General features: G+C 39.7%; 1 protein-coding gene across 2 annotated transcripts in view; it reads right to left on the reverse strand.

The window, feature by feature from the left end:
* The window catches only part of PHLDB2 (pleckstrin homology like domain family B member 2), a 103,844-nt gene that overhangs the window by 17,549 nt on the left and 68,105 nt on the right, over positions 1-18,190 (reverse strand). For both annotated transcript variants that reach the window (XM_065876058.1, XM_065876060.1), the window contains 6 exons: positions 16,299-16,454; positions 15,242-15,352; positions 13,397-13,486; positions 9,647-9,790; positions 6,592-6,732; positions 5,304-5,403 (listed from right to left, as the gene is read on the reverse strand). In XM_065876058.1, the coding sequence (XP_065732130.1) occupies positions 5,304-5,403; positions 6,592-6,732; positions 9,647-9,790; positions 13,397-13,486; positions 15,242-15,352; positions 16,299-16,454 (742 nt within the window). The remainder of the gene's footprint in view (positions 1-5,303; positions 5,404-6,591; positions 6,733-9,646; positions 9,791-13,396; positions 13,487-15,241; positions 15,353-16,298; positions 16,455-18,190) is intronic.

Below are 18,190 nucleotides of genomic sequence, written 5' to 3' on the forward strand. Positions count from 1 at the left end.
TTACCACCTTCAGGTGAGGCAGACAGTAAACTAAACTGGCTCCAAGTTTTCAGATGCGGCCATAAGGGAGAGCCGTGTTACAATGTGTGCTGTGCTAAGGACTGTGAATGTAAATTCCCTAGATCACCTCACTACGTGTTTTATTTTTATTTTATTTCTTTGCTCGACGTCTGAGAAAACCTTGCATCACTCTGGTGGTAGGATAAGCACCTTGCATTTTCATGGCAACTTAAACGAAAAAGGCTGCTTCTAACAAGTAGCTTCCAAGGCAAGATTTTAGTCTCCTGTGGATCCAGTGTGAGTGGGAATGCCCATCTCATGCAGTCCCTTCTATCCCCGCAACCGGCAATATTTTACTGATCTCAGGGAACTCAGCTGTCACCTGGCTTAGCCTCCTCCCTCCTGAACAATTCCAAAAACACAAGTTACCCCTGCAATTACAATCGAGGGCATGGACCTCTCCCTCGTGACCCCAGAATTGCACCAGCGTGATTCCTAAGAGCTGGCTTTAGGATCCAGGCTCTGGCCTGGCCATTTAAAGGTTCAGATACTTTCAACAGGACACCATAGAAGCTCAGGAGACGGAAGGAGCGTTCCTGGTAGGAGGCCCAAGAAGAGCTGCTGTGCATGAAGCAGCACCAGAACAGGTGTGAGCTGGATTAAGCCACTGCTCAAGCATAAGTTATCAGGGAGGGGGTCATATATGTCCTGTTCACCACAGAATCCCCATTTGTTTAGCATTCAGATGTCACAAAATAAAGAGTCACTGACTGAATGCACTTGTTCAAGAAATTCCAAAAAAAGTTTGCTCAGGTTTTTCCATAAGATGTTACTGAAAAACCCAAATGAACTTTTTGGCCAACCCAATATATTAGTGACTAAATAAGGAAGTGGAATGCATCTACTGTTTCGGATGGGGCAAAGTAAGTGGACTGGAAAAAATGAGACTTCCCCAAATCCCTGAGACTGCTTGGTTTTAAATTATGTAGCAAGAATAATGTTCAGCAGTGGGACAGCATCTGAAAAGTAAAAAGGGCCTTGTAAATGCTCTAAATCCTTCCTGTCCAGATAGAAATGGCTGTTTGAATAGGGTATTTTATAAAGTTTATAAAGTAAGACCTGATAATATCTGAGGCTGATCACTAAGCATAGCACATACCCGGAATCCTAATCAACTCAACTCTCTTCACTGCCCCGGAAGAGCCAATAGGTTGGACGTTCAAGGCCCATTTATTATTATTATTGTTATCGTTATTTTTAATGTCAATCTCTATGAATTCTGGCTAATTGTACCTGAAAAGTGCTTTGTGAGTTAACCATTGTGGGATATATAATCTTGCCAATATTTTCCAAATGTGTGTTATATACCTTAAAATGGTTATCTGGGCCTTAATACAGAAAATGAGATGACTTAAAATTATAACCTCGGTTTAAGAGGATAAAATTAATCAGTATTTCTGACAATTTCTCACCTGCTGAGACATTCATTCTTCCTAACCATAGTCCACAGCCAGAAGACGAAGGTGCAGGACAAGTCAGGAATGAGGAGGAGAATGATAGAGAAAGGGAAAAAGATACAAGATCAAAAAGGATGACAAAGGGCCAGGGAAAATAAACGTCTTCCAACATGCAGTCATTGACCGTGTTAGTAACAATACCAGCTTGACAAGGTAAGATATTCACATTTTTAGATTAAATTTGAGTTTATAGAGACGAACTCAAGAAGTTAACAAAACAAAAACAAGCTTCTGATACATGCACACAGTCAAAAATGATTTGTTACAGGAGAAAAGAATTTTTCACACATGTTCAACTAGAAAATAGGGAGAATAAAAACAAGATTATATCTATGAAACAATTCTTTTTTCCAAGAAGACATTAACAAATAGTTTTTAAGACTTAAGGTTTGTAAAATGCCATTCAATGATTTGAAGCACAGTCCATCAAACTTTATAACAAGTCAGTCTTTTAATGCCCTACATTTCTGTCTCCCAGCCACATAAGAATCATTTATTCTAGCCAGCAATTTAGGCTGTTCTTCACTCTTTACTAAGTCTCAAGGCTTAAATGGAATGAATAGGTAGGAGCCTCCTAAATCCTTCCATCTCCTCACATAGCCTGCCGCCTGCCTTATTTATACCTGGCCTTTATAAAGGGGAAACATCATATTTTACACTTAGCCTACACACATCACAAGGCCCACTCTTTTCTTTATCTAGATCCTGAGTCTTACGGAACGGTGCTTCCGAAGCACTCGTGTTTCCTGCATGGTCTGACCTTGCAATAAAAAAATCAAAACAAAGAGGGTCATGCAGCTGCCGGTCAACGAACAGCAGCTGCACGCAGCATTCTGCTTCTAGCAAATGTGCAACAATTTTCCTCTGATGTGTAAAAAGGAATAATCATTAGACTAAAAGTCCACCATTGTACAGTTTTAAATCTGATCACTTCTTAAAGATGACAATGACCTTTCATTATTTGCTGGAAACAAAAACACCACACAGGGAGGTTGTCATACCTTTCTTGGACTTTCCTGCATGGAACAGAAGATAAAAGGACAAAGATTTCATTCATTCTAAAGCTTACAAAGGAATAGTTCACAAGTTGTACAAAAGCCAATAACCATTACAACTTTAGGATCTGAGTCCCTGGACTCTTTGCTTTAAACTCTGCTCTCAGAGATCTTTGTTTGCATGATTCACGCTGTCAGGTCTACTAAAAAAGTGCTTACTGAAGGAAGGCTTATACTTACACCATCGTCCTTGATGTATCCATTACGAATAAGCAGCAAAAAAATAGTTCATTTAAGTTAATTTGTGTAAGTCATAAAAATGATAAGACCTATTTAATTTGAGTTAATGAAAAATGTGTGAGGTCTGATTTTTTCAAAACCATGGACTTTTACTTGGTGTTTGCTATTTTAATGGAGCCAACAAGTAGTAGTGAAACACAATTCCAAATGAAATTATGAGTCATCCTCCCTGGTCCTTGTGGGCCACCTGTATGGGCTTAGTAGAAAATCCTGCCAATTTTAAAAACTGCAGTCCCTGACCCTTCCTCCTCTGGGCAGGGAAGCCAAGGGTGGCAGGCTGGCCTCACAAGATACATCACATCCTCTTGGATCAGCACACATATGAGGCTTCTCTATTTCCTTGGAAGCTGTCTCATCATCACCACATGAAACTCTTTAACAGGAACACCACTCAGAGCTGCAGCAGGGAAGGACAGGCTGCAGACTTCTGGGATGTACAAAAGACCCAACAGTGAAGAACAGGGGCACAAAAGACAGGTCAAAGACAATAGATTTTGTAGACGGTACCTAATGTGACCTAAGGGAACTGGCTCAGTTCTTCTTCATGGACCTAACATGGGGATTCCCATTATTTGGGGGGAACACAGATGAGAAAAATAGAGATCAAACATCCCTCCAGTTTCACCATATTCTCACAAGAATCCTCTTACACAGTATTGTTTACAGGTTTGTTTGGTATAAAGGACTAGTTTTTCTTGCTCTCTATCTTAAGGCAAAAACTTTCAACATAAAGCATGGGTGCTGTGTCCAGTCCAAACTTTTATGCCTTCAGCCAGTGGGAAAAATCCATTTAAAAAGAAGTCTATAAATATCACAGAGAAATGCATCAACAGAAAACAGACTTGACCCACAAGCGAACAGTGATTAATGAGAGCCAAAATATACTCATTTATGTTTATTATTTATATACCATAAGAGATATTTTTAGTTTATTAAGAAATTATGATAAAATAAAAGAGAAGTTCAATCAAATGTATTTTATTCAAAGGTTAACACTGTAAACCTCTCATATATTATAAACCACTTTTAGGAACACCATAGCTTCTATTAACTCTTAAATCACTCTGGTAATGATAGGAAATCCTCATTCAAGTGATATATATATAGCTCACTTATCCACACACATATACACATTAGGTATACATGCATATATATACACCAATATATAAACATATTTCTAATGGTACTAGTGATTATTCCCTGGTGACATTAGCAAAGAGGCCGAGCAGTCAGAATTGCCTCTAAGCTGGCTTAGAGGGAAGGGTTTCAATCCCACTAATGAACACATTGAGAGGCCAGACGCTCATCACTCTGTCAGCATCCCCATTCACATCCCGGGCATACATCCATCACTGCATTTACCACATTTTATTGAAAGCATCTGTTTGTTTTTCTCTTCCTCATGAGACTCTAGGCATTTCAAGGGCAAAGATCATGTAATTTATTTGTATTTTTGCTGTCTAGCACCATGCCTGCTCAAAAGTTAGGGCCAATATAAGCTGACCTAAACTACCGTGTTAACACAATAAATCTAATCTGCACGAGAAGCTCACCTCTGGAACTGCCTTACAGTATTTTCTTCTAGCCCCACAAAGACTACTTGAGAACCCCATTAGAAATGCAACATATTATTACAAAGAAACAGAACATGCTGAGAGTCCAAGTCTACCTGAAACCTAACAACCACATAGAATAAAAGCTCAACCCAGGCTTCCCTGGTGGCGCAGTGGTTGAGAGTCCGCCTGCCGATGAAGGGGACACGGGTTCGTGCCCCGGTCCGGGAAGATCCCACATGCTGCGGAGTGGCTGGGCCCGTGAGCCATGGCCGCTGAGCCTGCGCGTCCGGAGCCTGTGCTCCGCAACGGGAGAGGCCACAACAGTGAGAGGCCTGCGTACCGCCAAAAAAAAAAAAAAAGCTCAACCCACTTTAAAGGCCTAAGGGAAGTCTGTCCTAGGCCACTAGTGCTCTGTGTCAGCTCAATGAGTCTTTAGCACGTGTTCAACAGGGCGGCTCAGCCACAAACCAGGCGAGTGATCTGACTTGGTTAAGTGCCTTGGTAATCTCTCAGGATCTCAGGGGGTCTCTTTTTTCCTTCTCCCAATCAAATGGGAAGGTTAGTATTCTCTGTGGGCCTTTCTGATTGGAGATGTCTACTGAATTTATAAAATACAATGGTTATGTACCAGCCAAATGTGCATATAGGAAAACTTACCTCAGTACAACAATAAGGAAGTATACATATATATATCCCTCCCCTAAGTGGACACATGAAGAGTAAAGTTGACTGAATCACTTTGCTGTACAGCAGAAATTAACACAACATTGTAAATCAACTATACTTCAATAAAATTTTAAAAAAATGAAAAGAGTAAAGTTGAGGACTTAGGTTGATCCCCTCCCTAACGATCCCCAACTCTGTTTGGTCTCCCTCTCCCTGAGGAATTCTAATGCTTGACAAAGGACATGACACTGGGCTTAAAAGGTACCTACCTCTGAGCATCCTCCGAGATTCTGAGTCTTTGGTCATGGTTGCCAGCGAGTGGGGGAGCACACTGCCACAGCTGTTGCTCTGTCCCAGGGGCAGGTGGCCCTGTGAGAAACAGGAGGAAAAACTCAGGCAAACTGCAGGCCCAATGGTCCTTCTGGACATGGTCACATCGCTGATTCCTAGCTCCTATCTAAGCGCAGAAGGCAGCGAAGGTAGGTCTTTGCACCCCGTGTGTTGATGCTAAATGGTAAAGCCCAGTCGCTGTCCCTCCCCAGGAGCTCCACAGCAGTCTCAACATCACAGCCATTCCTCCAGTGGCAGCAGTTCCAAAAGTGAAGACAGATAGGGAAAACACTGTCCAAAACCACCTTGGAGAACAACTCAAAGTCCTTCATGCGCGAGGAGCAGATGCAGGGACAAGAACGCATGCACATCATGCACAAGGACAGAGGAGATCCACACACGTTACAAGGGCACCAATTTCCATCTGCTCCAAGTGATCGAGTGGGCTGAAAACTGGAGACACGTAATATTAACTATCCCGGTGGTTTTAGCACACTTTCAAAATAGCAAATTCCTTGGAACACCAGTTTATAAAATAGATGAAAACAAAGTGATTAAGGACAAGGGAAGGACTCCGAAGTCTGCCCCACTCAAAACCTCCTTCTCACTTGCCCTTCCCCTCTTCCTGCCATGACCCCTTGGTAAGGCAGCAGACAGGCGTGAGGGCAGCTCAGGCATCAGACCACATGGATCCACTTGCTAGCTTCAGGGCCGACCAGCTTCAGGTGACCAGGTGGACCAGTCACCTAGCTTCTTTCCACCTCAGTTTTATCCATGTATACAATGGGGATACTAATTAGTACCTCTACTACCTAGTGTTGTTGGGTTTTACAAAGAAACAATCCATGTCAAAGGCTTAGCCCAGTGTCAGGCTCCAATAAATGGTTCGATAAATATTTTTTGCCATTATTCCTGGAATCCAGAGCTTATGTCCTCCAATTTCCATATCTGGGATACAGCTATGGGAGTGTGTCACATAAGTGAAGGCTACTCACCACTTGTGTGGTGGTAGAAAATACCCTGGACCAGGTGCTTCGGTCCCAGAGCGTATAATTCCAAACATCCTCTGAATAGGATAGAAAATGCAATTTAGTTATGACGTCTGCCCAACAAGCAAACTTAATGGTATATTATTTAGCATTTTCTTTAGGGGCCTTTGCATGTCAGTCAACATAAGGACAAAAAGACTCACTGAAGGTGAAGCCCGTGGTTCTCCCCATGTCCTACCTTTGGGGCGGTGCTTCTCCCCATAGTAGCACTGCTGAAATGAGGGGATATGGAAGGTGTGGTTTTCTTTCGAGGCAAAGTGTCACTCAGATAGAGGCCTTCTTGGTGCTGTTTTTTCCTTTCTTCCAGACTTCTAAAATGCTTTAAATGCAAATGTAAAGCAGAATAGCAAGACTTGACTAACTGAAACAGGTCACTGAAGTAATTAAGAGGTATGCATTTACAAAGAAGCTTTGGAATTTTAACACAGACTTTTTAAAAGTTACTCAACTTAGACTTGTATTCAGTAAGAAAATTGGGCTAGCATTTGGTAAGGTACACTGGAAGAATTTATTACTGAACCTAGAAAAATTCAGAAAAATCCACCTGTCATTTCTGTAGTAGTGCCTGCTGCCTTGGGGCCTCAGGACAACTTACAAGTTATTATGATGGTTGCCATGTGGATGGCAGAACAGCCAGTGGACAAAGCAAGTAAGCAGTTTCTCCCTTTGTCTGTCTGGACAGTTCTGTGTGATGGCACGGATCCCAGTGTGAGGAGAATAAGAAAAGGGAGAAGGAAGAAATGAAGAGAAAGCATAAACAGGGAAGTGGGTTTAAAGTTAGAATCATATTTCAATCACATAAACACACTCCAAATCCACATGTTTCCATATAAGGCATCCTTCTAGACTGAAAAAAGATCTTGGCCAAGGAGCCTCTACAGCAATCCCTCACATTTAAAAATCCTTCTGTTGACTATTTCATTTTTATTTTCAGATTCCTAAGGCAAAATTTTTGCCAACCCTAAACTTATCCAAATTTTTCTTGGCCTCCCCCAAAATGTCTTCAATAGTAAATTTATTTCCTAATTAGAGGTTCTTTAGGTTTGATCATTTTTATCCTGAACTCAAGCTTTTGAAATATGTAAAAATTAATGCAACTTTGGGTTATCAAACTTACTATCAATCTCCAAACACGCCAATCATGAAGAATATCTGCAATTTAACTTTACAATTATCTTTTTATACTAGATATTTATTAACCTAAAAGTAGTGAGGAGATACAGTCCTTTAACCAAAGGTAATAGATAGTAAAGGTAGCTGTAAGAAAGGTAAGGGCTGGGCATAGGAAACTAGAGCTCACCTACTTTGCGGCGGGGGGGGGGGGGGGGGGTCTATTGACTGACTCCTTAGGATCTTCTAGGGCCAAATTCACATAAGGATTTGATTATAGTGGAAAGGAGTCTCAAAATAGATTTTTTGAATACCCCAGCATGAGTATGCATAGAATGTATCAAAAGGAGGGCAACACTTCTGGAATAATAAATTCTCTATTTTAAAAAGTGCAATAAAAAACTATTGTTCTATGGACCAAATGCACTGCCTGTGGTGTTACCCTGGACAAGCTACTCACCAATGCTGAGCCTCAGTTCCCTAAATATCAATATGGAGATAGTTCGTATTTCACGGGATTGTTAGAAGGAAGAAATGAGACATTTGTAAAATGTTGAGGAAATTTTGGCTCATAGCAGAGGAATGATGTCTATTATTATGGTTTCAGTAATGTGTGAGGAAAATATTTTGTGTTGACACAGCAACTTTTTACACCATGGATTTTATAGAAATAATTATTATGGTTTCGAAAAACACCTGAAGTAAGTTGCAATATTTTGGTTGAATGGGAACTGAAGCATGAGGATGTGAAACTACCTGAAACATATCAAAAGCCAGGAGAGGACAATCAAGGTCTCAAACTTTCTAACAATCCCCACACTCTTAGGCCATAACAAATGTCCTTAAAAAAAACAGGAGTATGCATCTTATCTTTATAAAAAATACCTTTGGAAGACCCTAGCACATATTCTGCAACCCACCTGCCACCTCTTTGTTAGGTTTTGAGTTTTTAAAAAGGGACCAGGGGGACTTCCCTGGTGGTCCAGTGGTTAACTTCGCCTTCCTATGCAGGGGGTGCAGGTTCGATCCCTGGTTGGGGAGCTAAGATCCCACATGCCCCACGGACAAAAAACCAAAACATAAAAGAGAAGCAATATTGTAACGAATTCAATAAAGACTTTAAAAATGGTCCACATCAAAAATATCTTTAAAAAAGTAAATAAATAAAAAGGGATCAGGAAAAACAAAACAAAAAAATACCTTTGGAAAAGTTGAAGAAAAGATTTCACATCAGTTAAGTTTGTTGTTAAGGTGAAACTCTAAACACCAGCTCCTAATTACCTGCTGGTCCTGTTGCTGCTGCCTTCTGTGTTTCTTAGCTGGTAGAGGAGGTGGTGTGTCATTTAAAGGAAAAGAATCAACAGATGTAGCCACGACTTCAGGCCAAGGGGCCGATGGAGGTTGAGTGATAGGATGAGGAGAAAGGGTGGAAGGAAACATAAATCCAGAACAGACAGGTGCTCTTTGCTTTAGAGGAGAAAGAAAAAATATATATGTGTCCATATGAAATGAAAGAATAAGACAAAGAAATGAAATCGATAATCTGATTGTTTTGTTTTCTTATATGTTAATCAAGAAGGCATAAACGATGGGCAGTATCTTTCAATTTAGCCTCTTGTTAAGATCTCACGCTGTGAGCAACTTGGATCCGTAAGAGGTATTTTAACTTACTATTATTTACACCTCCCCAGATGTTTTAAAGCAGCTTAATATTAAAAAGAAATCCATACTGCAAAACAAAATAGAAGACAAAATCAAACTGGAAAGGTGATTCAAACCAACAATTTTAGAAAGGCTTTTTGGTTTGTAAGAAAAGTAGGTTGGGCTAAAGTGCTAAGAGATATATATGTGTGTGTGTGTATTTATATATATGTATAGTTCATTTTTCTGAACTTACTTCTCCTAGTACTCTATACTCTGTACCATATATTTCATGGTTTCTAGTATTATCATTGGTAGAGCACTACCCCCAAATCGGTCTGTTTTTTTCATCTCACCATCACTCTTGGTCCTCTGGTCAACCAAACAAATATTTGTCTCACACACCCTTATTTTCAGTTAACCATGGGTTAATTCTTGACATGAGGAAAGCAGTGAATGAATGAAATGGCATGCCAACACACCTCTTTATTTTGTGGCTGGCTCGCCAGCACAGCTGTGGTAGGCCCAGTGGCAACAGCGTCAGCGTCAGCAGGGAACTGAGTGGAAGGGGAGAGATTCGTGGAATTGCCACATGGCTCATTAATTTCATTTACAATGATATAGCCCTAAAAGGAGGAATTCAGAAGTTAAACACAAGGAAAGCAAGAGCTGAGGCATGCGAGAGTATTAATGCTCCAGTACAATGGAGTTAGCTTAGAGCATCACAGCCAGATATCTGTGGTATTATCAGATGTTTCATTAAGGCAGTCATCAACTATTAAAATGGATTTATGGTGCTTACTCTTGAGAAATGATATTTCAAACATTAAAAGTAAATTTTCAGATAAAATCAAAATGCCTTTATTATAAATAACCCAATACCTTTGATTTACATATCCATCCATATCGGCATTCATTCTGTTGACTGAATAGGTTGTCACTACACAGCATTTAAAATCATCGCAAGCAAAAATAAATATGAGACATAAAATCGACAGTGCAATCACTCTCTAATTCAAGAGCCTTTTCCATAAATCTTTATTTTTAGATTTTCCCTTCTTCTTCTGTTTCCTGACAAATTAGAGAGTGAATAAATGTAGACTAAAGGCTACTGGTTTTTGCACTAAGACGTTTATAAAGCAGTAATTTATTCATAATGGAATCTTGCTTTTAGGTGTCTCAACAAAATGAAAATAAAAAGGACACTGTTCTCTTGTGAGCCTTCCTTAGCAAGAGAAACGTGTATACACATGTGCATACACACACACACACAAATCCCTAAGATGAAGTTGCAGCTTGAGGATGTTTCAATTTAAGGCAGCTTGCCCAACTCCCAACTCTACCCCTAGGACAGAGAATTTCCAGTTACTTCTAAATTCAATTATTCAGTTCTGGCTTCAGTTTAGAGAAAATACCCATGAATTAAAGTTGATGAGAATCAAAACTCCTGAATTTATATTTGAGGAAAAGGCACTTGTAAATTACCATGGAAAGTAATTGTACAGACCATTCATGATTTTCACCACACCAATAAAACAGTATGAAAAAAAGAATAAAGGGTATAAATTAATATCTCTTTTTTTTTTTTTTTTTGCGGTACGCGGGCCTCTCACTGTTGTGGCCTCTCCCGTTGTGGAGCACAGGCTCCGGACGCTCAGGCTCAGCGGCCATGGCTCACAGGCCTAGCCGCTCCGCAGCATGTGGGATCTTTCCGGACTGGGGCACGAACCCGTGTCCCCTGCATCGGCTGGGGGACTCAACCACTGTGCCACCAGGGAAGCCCAATATCTCTCTTTTAAAAGTAAATTGAGTTAAATTTAACACTTGGGTTCTTCTATTTGCCCATCAATCCTTTCAAACAGTGGCTCCAGGAAAGGCAAGATATTGCTATGTTGGTGAAGCAAAAATTCCAGGCTGCAAGCAAGGTTTTCACTGAGAATTTATAATTCTGACAAAGTGGAGAAAGCCAGAGTTGACTGTTTATAAATTGGAGGTATCAAAATGCTGCTGAATTCAGTCTTGCACTTCAGAAAGGGGCAATAGATACTACGTAAAGTTTTATAAGATTAAATTGAAGAATGGAAGTTGACAACTAGGTTGTCAACTTTATTTTATCTTTGATAATGAATGACAGTGAAGAGTAACAACTTTGAGTTATTCTTTTGCTAAGTTGATAGTAGAATCTTTCAAAACCAAGGTTGGATTCTTTATATGAGTCATAACCATATATCCTAATTAATTGCTTCAAAAATGTACGTCATTTTCCAAAAGTGGGACTTGTTTAAAAGAGTTGGATATAAATTCATCACTCTTTAAAAAAAGAGACAGAATGAGAGTGAGAGAGAGAGAGAAAGAAGGAAAGAGGGAGAAAGAGAAAGAAAGGGAGAGGAAGGAAGGAAGGAAGGAAGGAAGGAAGGAAAGAAGGAAGGGAGGGAGGGAGGGAGGGAGGGAGGAAGAAAAGAGAAAACCAAAACATCTTCTGAGCCAAGTCTGCTTGACAGGAAGGAAGGAAGGAAGGAAGGAAGGAGACAGTCAAAACATCTTCTGAGCCAAGTCTGCTTGACATGAAGGAGGACACACAGCCACTCAACAAACACAAGAGTTGCAGACACACCAATACAGTCAAAAAGGCAAATTGGATTTTGACAACAGGAGGGCTGCAGAGAATAAGAACAACTCTTGAATAGAAAGGGAAAGATTTTATTCTTTTAAGAGGTGAAGTGACCTTAGAGCTTATCTAATGCATTTGGAAGCCACAAGCCCTTCAAACTCAGTATGTCCAGAGTCAAACCGCACTTCCCTCTCAAATCTATTCTTTCCCCAGTCTTCCCTATCTCAGTAACAGCTACTCACCATCAACCTCATTATTCAAACTGGAATAACGGCAGCATTCTTGACAATACCCTTAATTTACTTCATCCCCACATCCAATCTATCAACAAGAACTGTCAACTCTGTCTCCAAAGTATTTCTGCATCCAGCTAATTTTCTCCATCTCTCTTCATTTGTTCAAATCCAAGCCACCGGCACCTCCAGCCTATACTATTGCAATCACCACTATACTGATTTCCCGGCATCTCCTCTTTATAATCCAGTAGAGCAGCCCAGAGTGAGCTTTAACAAATGGACCTCAAATAATGTCACTTCCCTGCTTAAAATCCCTCAGCGGCTTCCCATCCACATAAAATAAACCAAATTTCTTTAACATGACTCACAAGACCCAGCCCCTGCCCACCTCACTGACAACCTTATTCCACTACACTCCATTCACAATCACTCTTTATGCAGTGAATCTGTCGGATCTGTGTTCTAAATAACGGAGGGAAACTAGAAACTGAATGGTCTAAAAAAGTTTTTTGGAAACGTTTCACAAAATGCTTCCGAGGGACATATTATTCACTCCTATTATGTGATGAGCATTTACCTCACACACCTACACACACACACACATACACACACACACACTACTTTCGATGAAGGAATTCCTAACTCTGCTGTCTTTTTAAAGGGTTTTTTGTTATTATGAAAAATTTTATGCAGAAGCAAGCTTTTTCTTTAGCTTTTTGAAAAAAAATAAAACTATTTTCTTTCTCAGTCAGCGTTTTAATTTTCCAAATTAGAGTTAAAATATTTAACCATTATAGCAACGTAGCTCTGTAAAAAGATATTTGGGAAAGGGTGGCGGTGGGACCTGGGAAAAGATGGATGTTTGGGATAAAGAGAGTGTACAACTTAATGTAAACAGGATTTTCCGACTTAGGGGCAAAAATAGCATAGACAACATTGGGGGGAAAAGGAGATAGAGATGTTTGGGGACATTTTCACGTTCTAGAAGACAGGAGAAAGAGAAGAAAGTAGGAAAGAGGAGAAACTGAGAAAGGAAAATGGAGGAAGGAAAGAAGAGAATTTAAGACTAGCTTTGGTCTGGATCCTAAATTTTTTGAAACTTCAAGTTAACCCACAATGTCACTGTTAAGCAAAGTATACACACACACACACACACACACACACACACACACACACACACACAGAGTGAATCTGCATTAGACACAAAGATAATCCCTGAAATTCTCAAAGCACAAATAACAAAAGGCAGGAAAACCATCAAAGCATTGAGTGCTTTCATAAGTCACTTCCGTTAGTGTTTTTCCTAGTCAGCTAATCGCATAAAACGGAGGCACATCTCCTGAGTTTTAAGGTGATATGAGTAGACAAGAAAAATCACAGCTTACCTCTTTTAGAGTATTGGGGTTGACAGGAAACCCTTTGCCCCCAGAGAGGCTGGAATATTTCTTTTCCAAATTACAAAGATTTTCCTTTTCCTGAAGGAACACAAAATCTATTAAACTGCGTCAACCTTGTATTTCCCTGATGACTAACGACTGAGTATTCTTTCATGGGACTTACTGACTCTTCACATAACTTCTCTCGTGAAGTGTTTCAATTCCAGTCTTTTGTCTGTTTTTTAAAAATTTATTTATTGGTTATTTATCTACTATTTTTGAGTTTGTAGGAGTTTTTAACGTATTCTGGATACAAGCCTTCTGTCATTTCCTCTTTAAGAAATCTTTGCTTACTCCAAGGCCATGACGGTGTACTTGCACACCTGTATTTTCTAGAAACCTTTTCACCTTAATTTTTATGTTTAGGTCTATAATCCGTCTCAAATTAATTTATATGCATGGTGTGAGGATGAATGGTATTGAGATTCATTTTTTTCCATGTTTACCTAGTTGATCCAGCACCACATGCTGGACTTTCCTTTCCCTACTGGATTGTCTTAGAACCTTTATCAAGAATCAATAGACAGTATATGTGTGGGTCTATTTCTGGACTCTGTTCTGTTCCTTTGATCTATTTGTATGCCAGTACCACACCCTCTTAAATACTATGGCATTATAGTCAAACTTGCAGTCAAATAGTATAAATCCTCCAACTTTGTTCTTCCTATTCAAAGTTGTTTCAGCTACTCTATGCCCTTTACATTTTCACATACAGTCGATTCTCATTATCTGCAGTAGTTGTGTTCTATGATGTTGCCATGAACACTGAACTAGAGAATATTGAACCACTGGGTTTCTGGTCACAATATTTTCAGCAACTGATTACTGCATAACTTTGTTTTATGTGTGTCTCTTTTTAAAGACATCTTATTTAATGTACAATGTTGATACATTAACATTAAATTCATAGCCAACAGCACCATAATTCATGCCTGAAAGCTGTTTATCTAACACATGTATTTTCACCATAAGGCACATCACAGCCTTCCTGCCGTTAGGAACACCAGACAATACTTCAGCCCTTGTGAGCCACTTGAAACAGCAAAATCACCAAAAAGCACAAAAATGTGAAGACATGGCACTAAACGGTCCACAAAAAGGACACTTGTTTACAGTAAGAGAAATAAAACAAGAAGGCAGAGAAGTGCCCTGTTCACTCTCAGCTGGGAACATGCACATCCACTGAGTGACTCAAAATTTTCACTGCTCTGTGCCTGTCCATCAATGACTGCATGACAAGTACTAATTTTAGGGTTACCAATGAACTTTAGCGAGCAGATGGATTCACAAATACAGACTGCATGAATAATGAAGATCAACTGCAAATTTTAGCATCAACTTGTCAATTTCTACAAAAAAATCTGTTGGGATTTTTATTGGGCCTTTGCCAGGAAGACCCACATGCAAATAATTGGAGTTCAAAACACCAGAGCAACTGAGCCAAAATGTTTGAGAGCAGTAAAAAAGAGCAGAATATGTTTTACCTATCTGATGAAAAATATGATATTTTTTAAAAGAAGAAAATCAGAAAACATACAGATTTTTCATAGTTTGGATTTTCACACTGTGGAAAAAGCATGAATAAAATGTCTTTGCTTGTTTTCTGTATTCTAGTTAATCATTCAGAGTATCAGCTCATTAATGTGGAGGATTAAGTAAAAATGTATATAGAAAATTCTTCCTCAAATTATAATTCACTATTCTTTATTAAAAGGTACTTACTTTGATGGAAGCAACTTTCCCTGAGTTGGAACCTGTGTTTTACTGCAACCATGCTGAAAAGGAAATACTTACTCTCTGTAACATCATTATCAAGTTATTCTTTTCTTTCACAAAATGATCTTGTTCTCTCTGAGCCTGCTGGACAATGTGATTAGCTTGCTTTTTCAATGCAGAAATTTTTTCCTGGAGGAAAAAAAAAAACGACCATAGAGATGTACATTAGACATTCAAGGGTTTTCCAGTCTGTCCTGGGAAAGGGAGAAAAAGTGTTATAACCTGAAGCACAGTGACCACATTTCATTGATGGTAGGTAGGCAGTGATTATTACCCAGAGACGATGAGCAGTTTCTTTGAACTGACAAGCTCAAGGCTTTTCTTTACCTAAGGCCAAGTGATTCAAAATCTATTTCAAGAACCTGGAAGTCAACAGGAAATCTTGTGTTAGAATATAAATGAATTTTTGGCATCATTTTGGGAGATGCCTCATGAGAAAAAACAATGGAATTTCTTATTTAAACCGAAAGCTTAAGAAGTCACCTTCTCCATCCTCTCCCTCAACTTTATCAGTTTAGTACAGAGCACAGGGGTGCGATTCTACATTCTGGAACAGGAGTTGAATTCTGGACTGGACATCCGGGTGCTCAGGGCTGGATGGAGGCGGTCATCTGCATAGCATTCCACGAGGCCGCTTCTAGTAGTAGTAAACTATCAGCCATCTTTGAGAACTACTGGGCAATGGGAACAGAGGAATTCTAAAAGAGACTGTTCGTAGAATTATTCTAAATCCAGTTACTATGATTGCAAAAGCAAGTAATTTAAAACAAATATCTAGATTTCTGATTTTCTCTACCTTGGTTTTCACATTTATATTCATAAATGCATCTACAGCATCAAGCAACAATGAGTATAACAAGTCTCGGTTTATCTAGTTGGGAGCACCATTTGGCACGTAAATGGCAGGCTCCATAATTTGCCAAATGTGACACGTGGTTAAACACACAAAGATATTCAGATATAACAGATAGACAGACAGATGGACACACGCTACAGCTATGTTAATAATCATTATTGTCACATAGCAAGGGGTATATTTTGACTTTTCACATTGAACAACACCTGGCAAAAGTACCTTTCTAGTAACAATGTTCCGTTGATATTCAGCCACTTCACGCAGGAGCTGCTGGGTCAGGTTCTCCTTTTCCTCATCTAGACGGCTCTCACGCTCAAGCTGCTGGAATTCCAGGTCTTCAAAGTGTTTGCTCTCCACATCCAACAGATCAGCATCCTTTGGAGAAAAGGGAATGAAAACAAGACACACCAGAATAGCTGCAGCGTTCTTAATGTGAAGAAAAAATTATTAAAAGCAAAAAGACCAAAATATCTTTCCAGTTACAACACTGACCAGGGTTAGAACATGATAATCCTCTCTCTGGAGTTAAACCCCAGAGCAGTGACTTTACGATGAAATTGAAAGGGACTGGAGTAGGGGTGGGAGGGCAGCATCTATTTCACCACTGGTTTTAGACTGCTCTGTGGTTGTAGGAATTCTTGCTTTAAATCTACCAGGTGGCTTTAAAATGGATCATGAAATATAAAAAGAATTCCATAAATAACCTAAACACTATCTGCAGACCAAAGGTGTGACATAATCTCTTGAGAAAAATTCCTGTTTTCCACAAATTTTCAAATGAAATGAGACTTTAGTATAAAGATTAAATTCAATATTCCAAAGTTGTTGACTATAAAAAAAAAAAGATTCAAAAGTTGGCATACATGGGCTTCCCTGGTGGCGCAGTGGTTGAGAGTCCGCCTCCCGATGCAGGGGACACGGGTTCGTGCCCTGGTCCGGGAGGATCCCACATGCCGCCGAGCGGCTGGGCCCGTGAGCCATGGCCGCTGAGCCTGCGCGTCCGGAGCCTGTGCTCCACAACGGGAGAGGCCACAACAGCGAGAGGCCCGCGTACCGCAAAAAAAAAAAAAAAAAAAAAGTTGGCATACATAACAGATCAGAGGTCTCTAAGAGGAATATATGTACCTCAAATGGCATACCACACAAGGCACTGGGATGTGAGGAAGGAATATTAGAGCTTCTTTATATTTTTTTTAGTTTTTCCTCTTCTTTTACAAATTCTCAATAAATGTTCTCTAATGTACTTTCAAGTAGAGTAGTATATGTACATTATTTTAAAAGAATATATATATTTTGAGCATGTATGCAATACATATAATATATACATTTATAATATAATGTGACCTATATGTATGTATATGTAGGCATGCATGCTCAAATAATTTTTTTTTTTTTTTTTTTTTTGCGGTACGCGGTCCTCTCACTGCCGTGGCCTCTCCTGTTGCGGAGCACAGGCTCCGGACGCACAGGCTCAGCGGCCATGGCTCACGGGCCCAGCCGCTCCGCAGCATGTGGGATCCTCCCGGACAGGGGCACGAACCCGTGTCCCATGCATCGGCAGGTGGACTCTCAACCACTGCGCCACCAGGGAAGCCCTCAAATAATTTTAACGAAGGGAGGAGTCACCAAAAACATTTGAAGATTGGAGTTCTTAAACTGGGCTTCTGTGAATCCCTTAAAATTGTTTACAAACCTTTTTATTAGAAACAGTAGGAGCCAAAGCATTCACCAAGCACAAAGAATGACTCGAAAGGTTAAGCACTCGAAAGGTTAACTGAAAGGTTAAGATTATTCTAGGAATAATCTTCAGGACATTTAAGAACAAACAGAAATGACAGAAGTCAGATAGTCTAGAAGAGGCGTTCCCCAACCTATGAGATGTCTGAAGACAGGAGTGAATCTGTATCTCAGCAGAGACTGCTGTATGTTGTATGAGTTGTTCTCCCATCTACTTAAAAAACAAAAAAACAAAACCACACACACACACATAAACCTCCTTATTTTGGGAGCCTTTGACAGAACTGTAAATGTGGTATGTATAGAAGATTTTTTTAAAAATATGATTTATAAACAATTAATGACCATAAAAGAAAAAGGCAGCTAGGCTACAT

The sequence above is a fragment of the Phocoena phocoena genome, chromosome 4, assembly GCF_963924675.1.
Source record: "Phocoena phocoena chromosome 4, mPhoPho1.1, whole genome shotgun sequence".
Classification (NCBI taxonomy): Eukaryota; Metazoa; Chordata; class Mammalia; order Artiodactyla; family Phocoenidae; genus Phocoena; species Phocoena phocoena.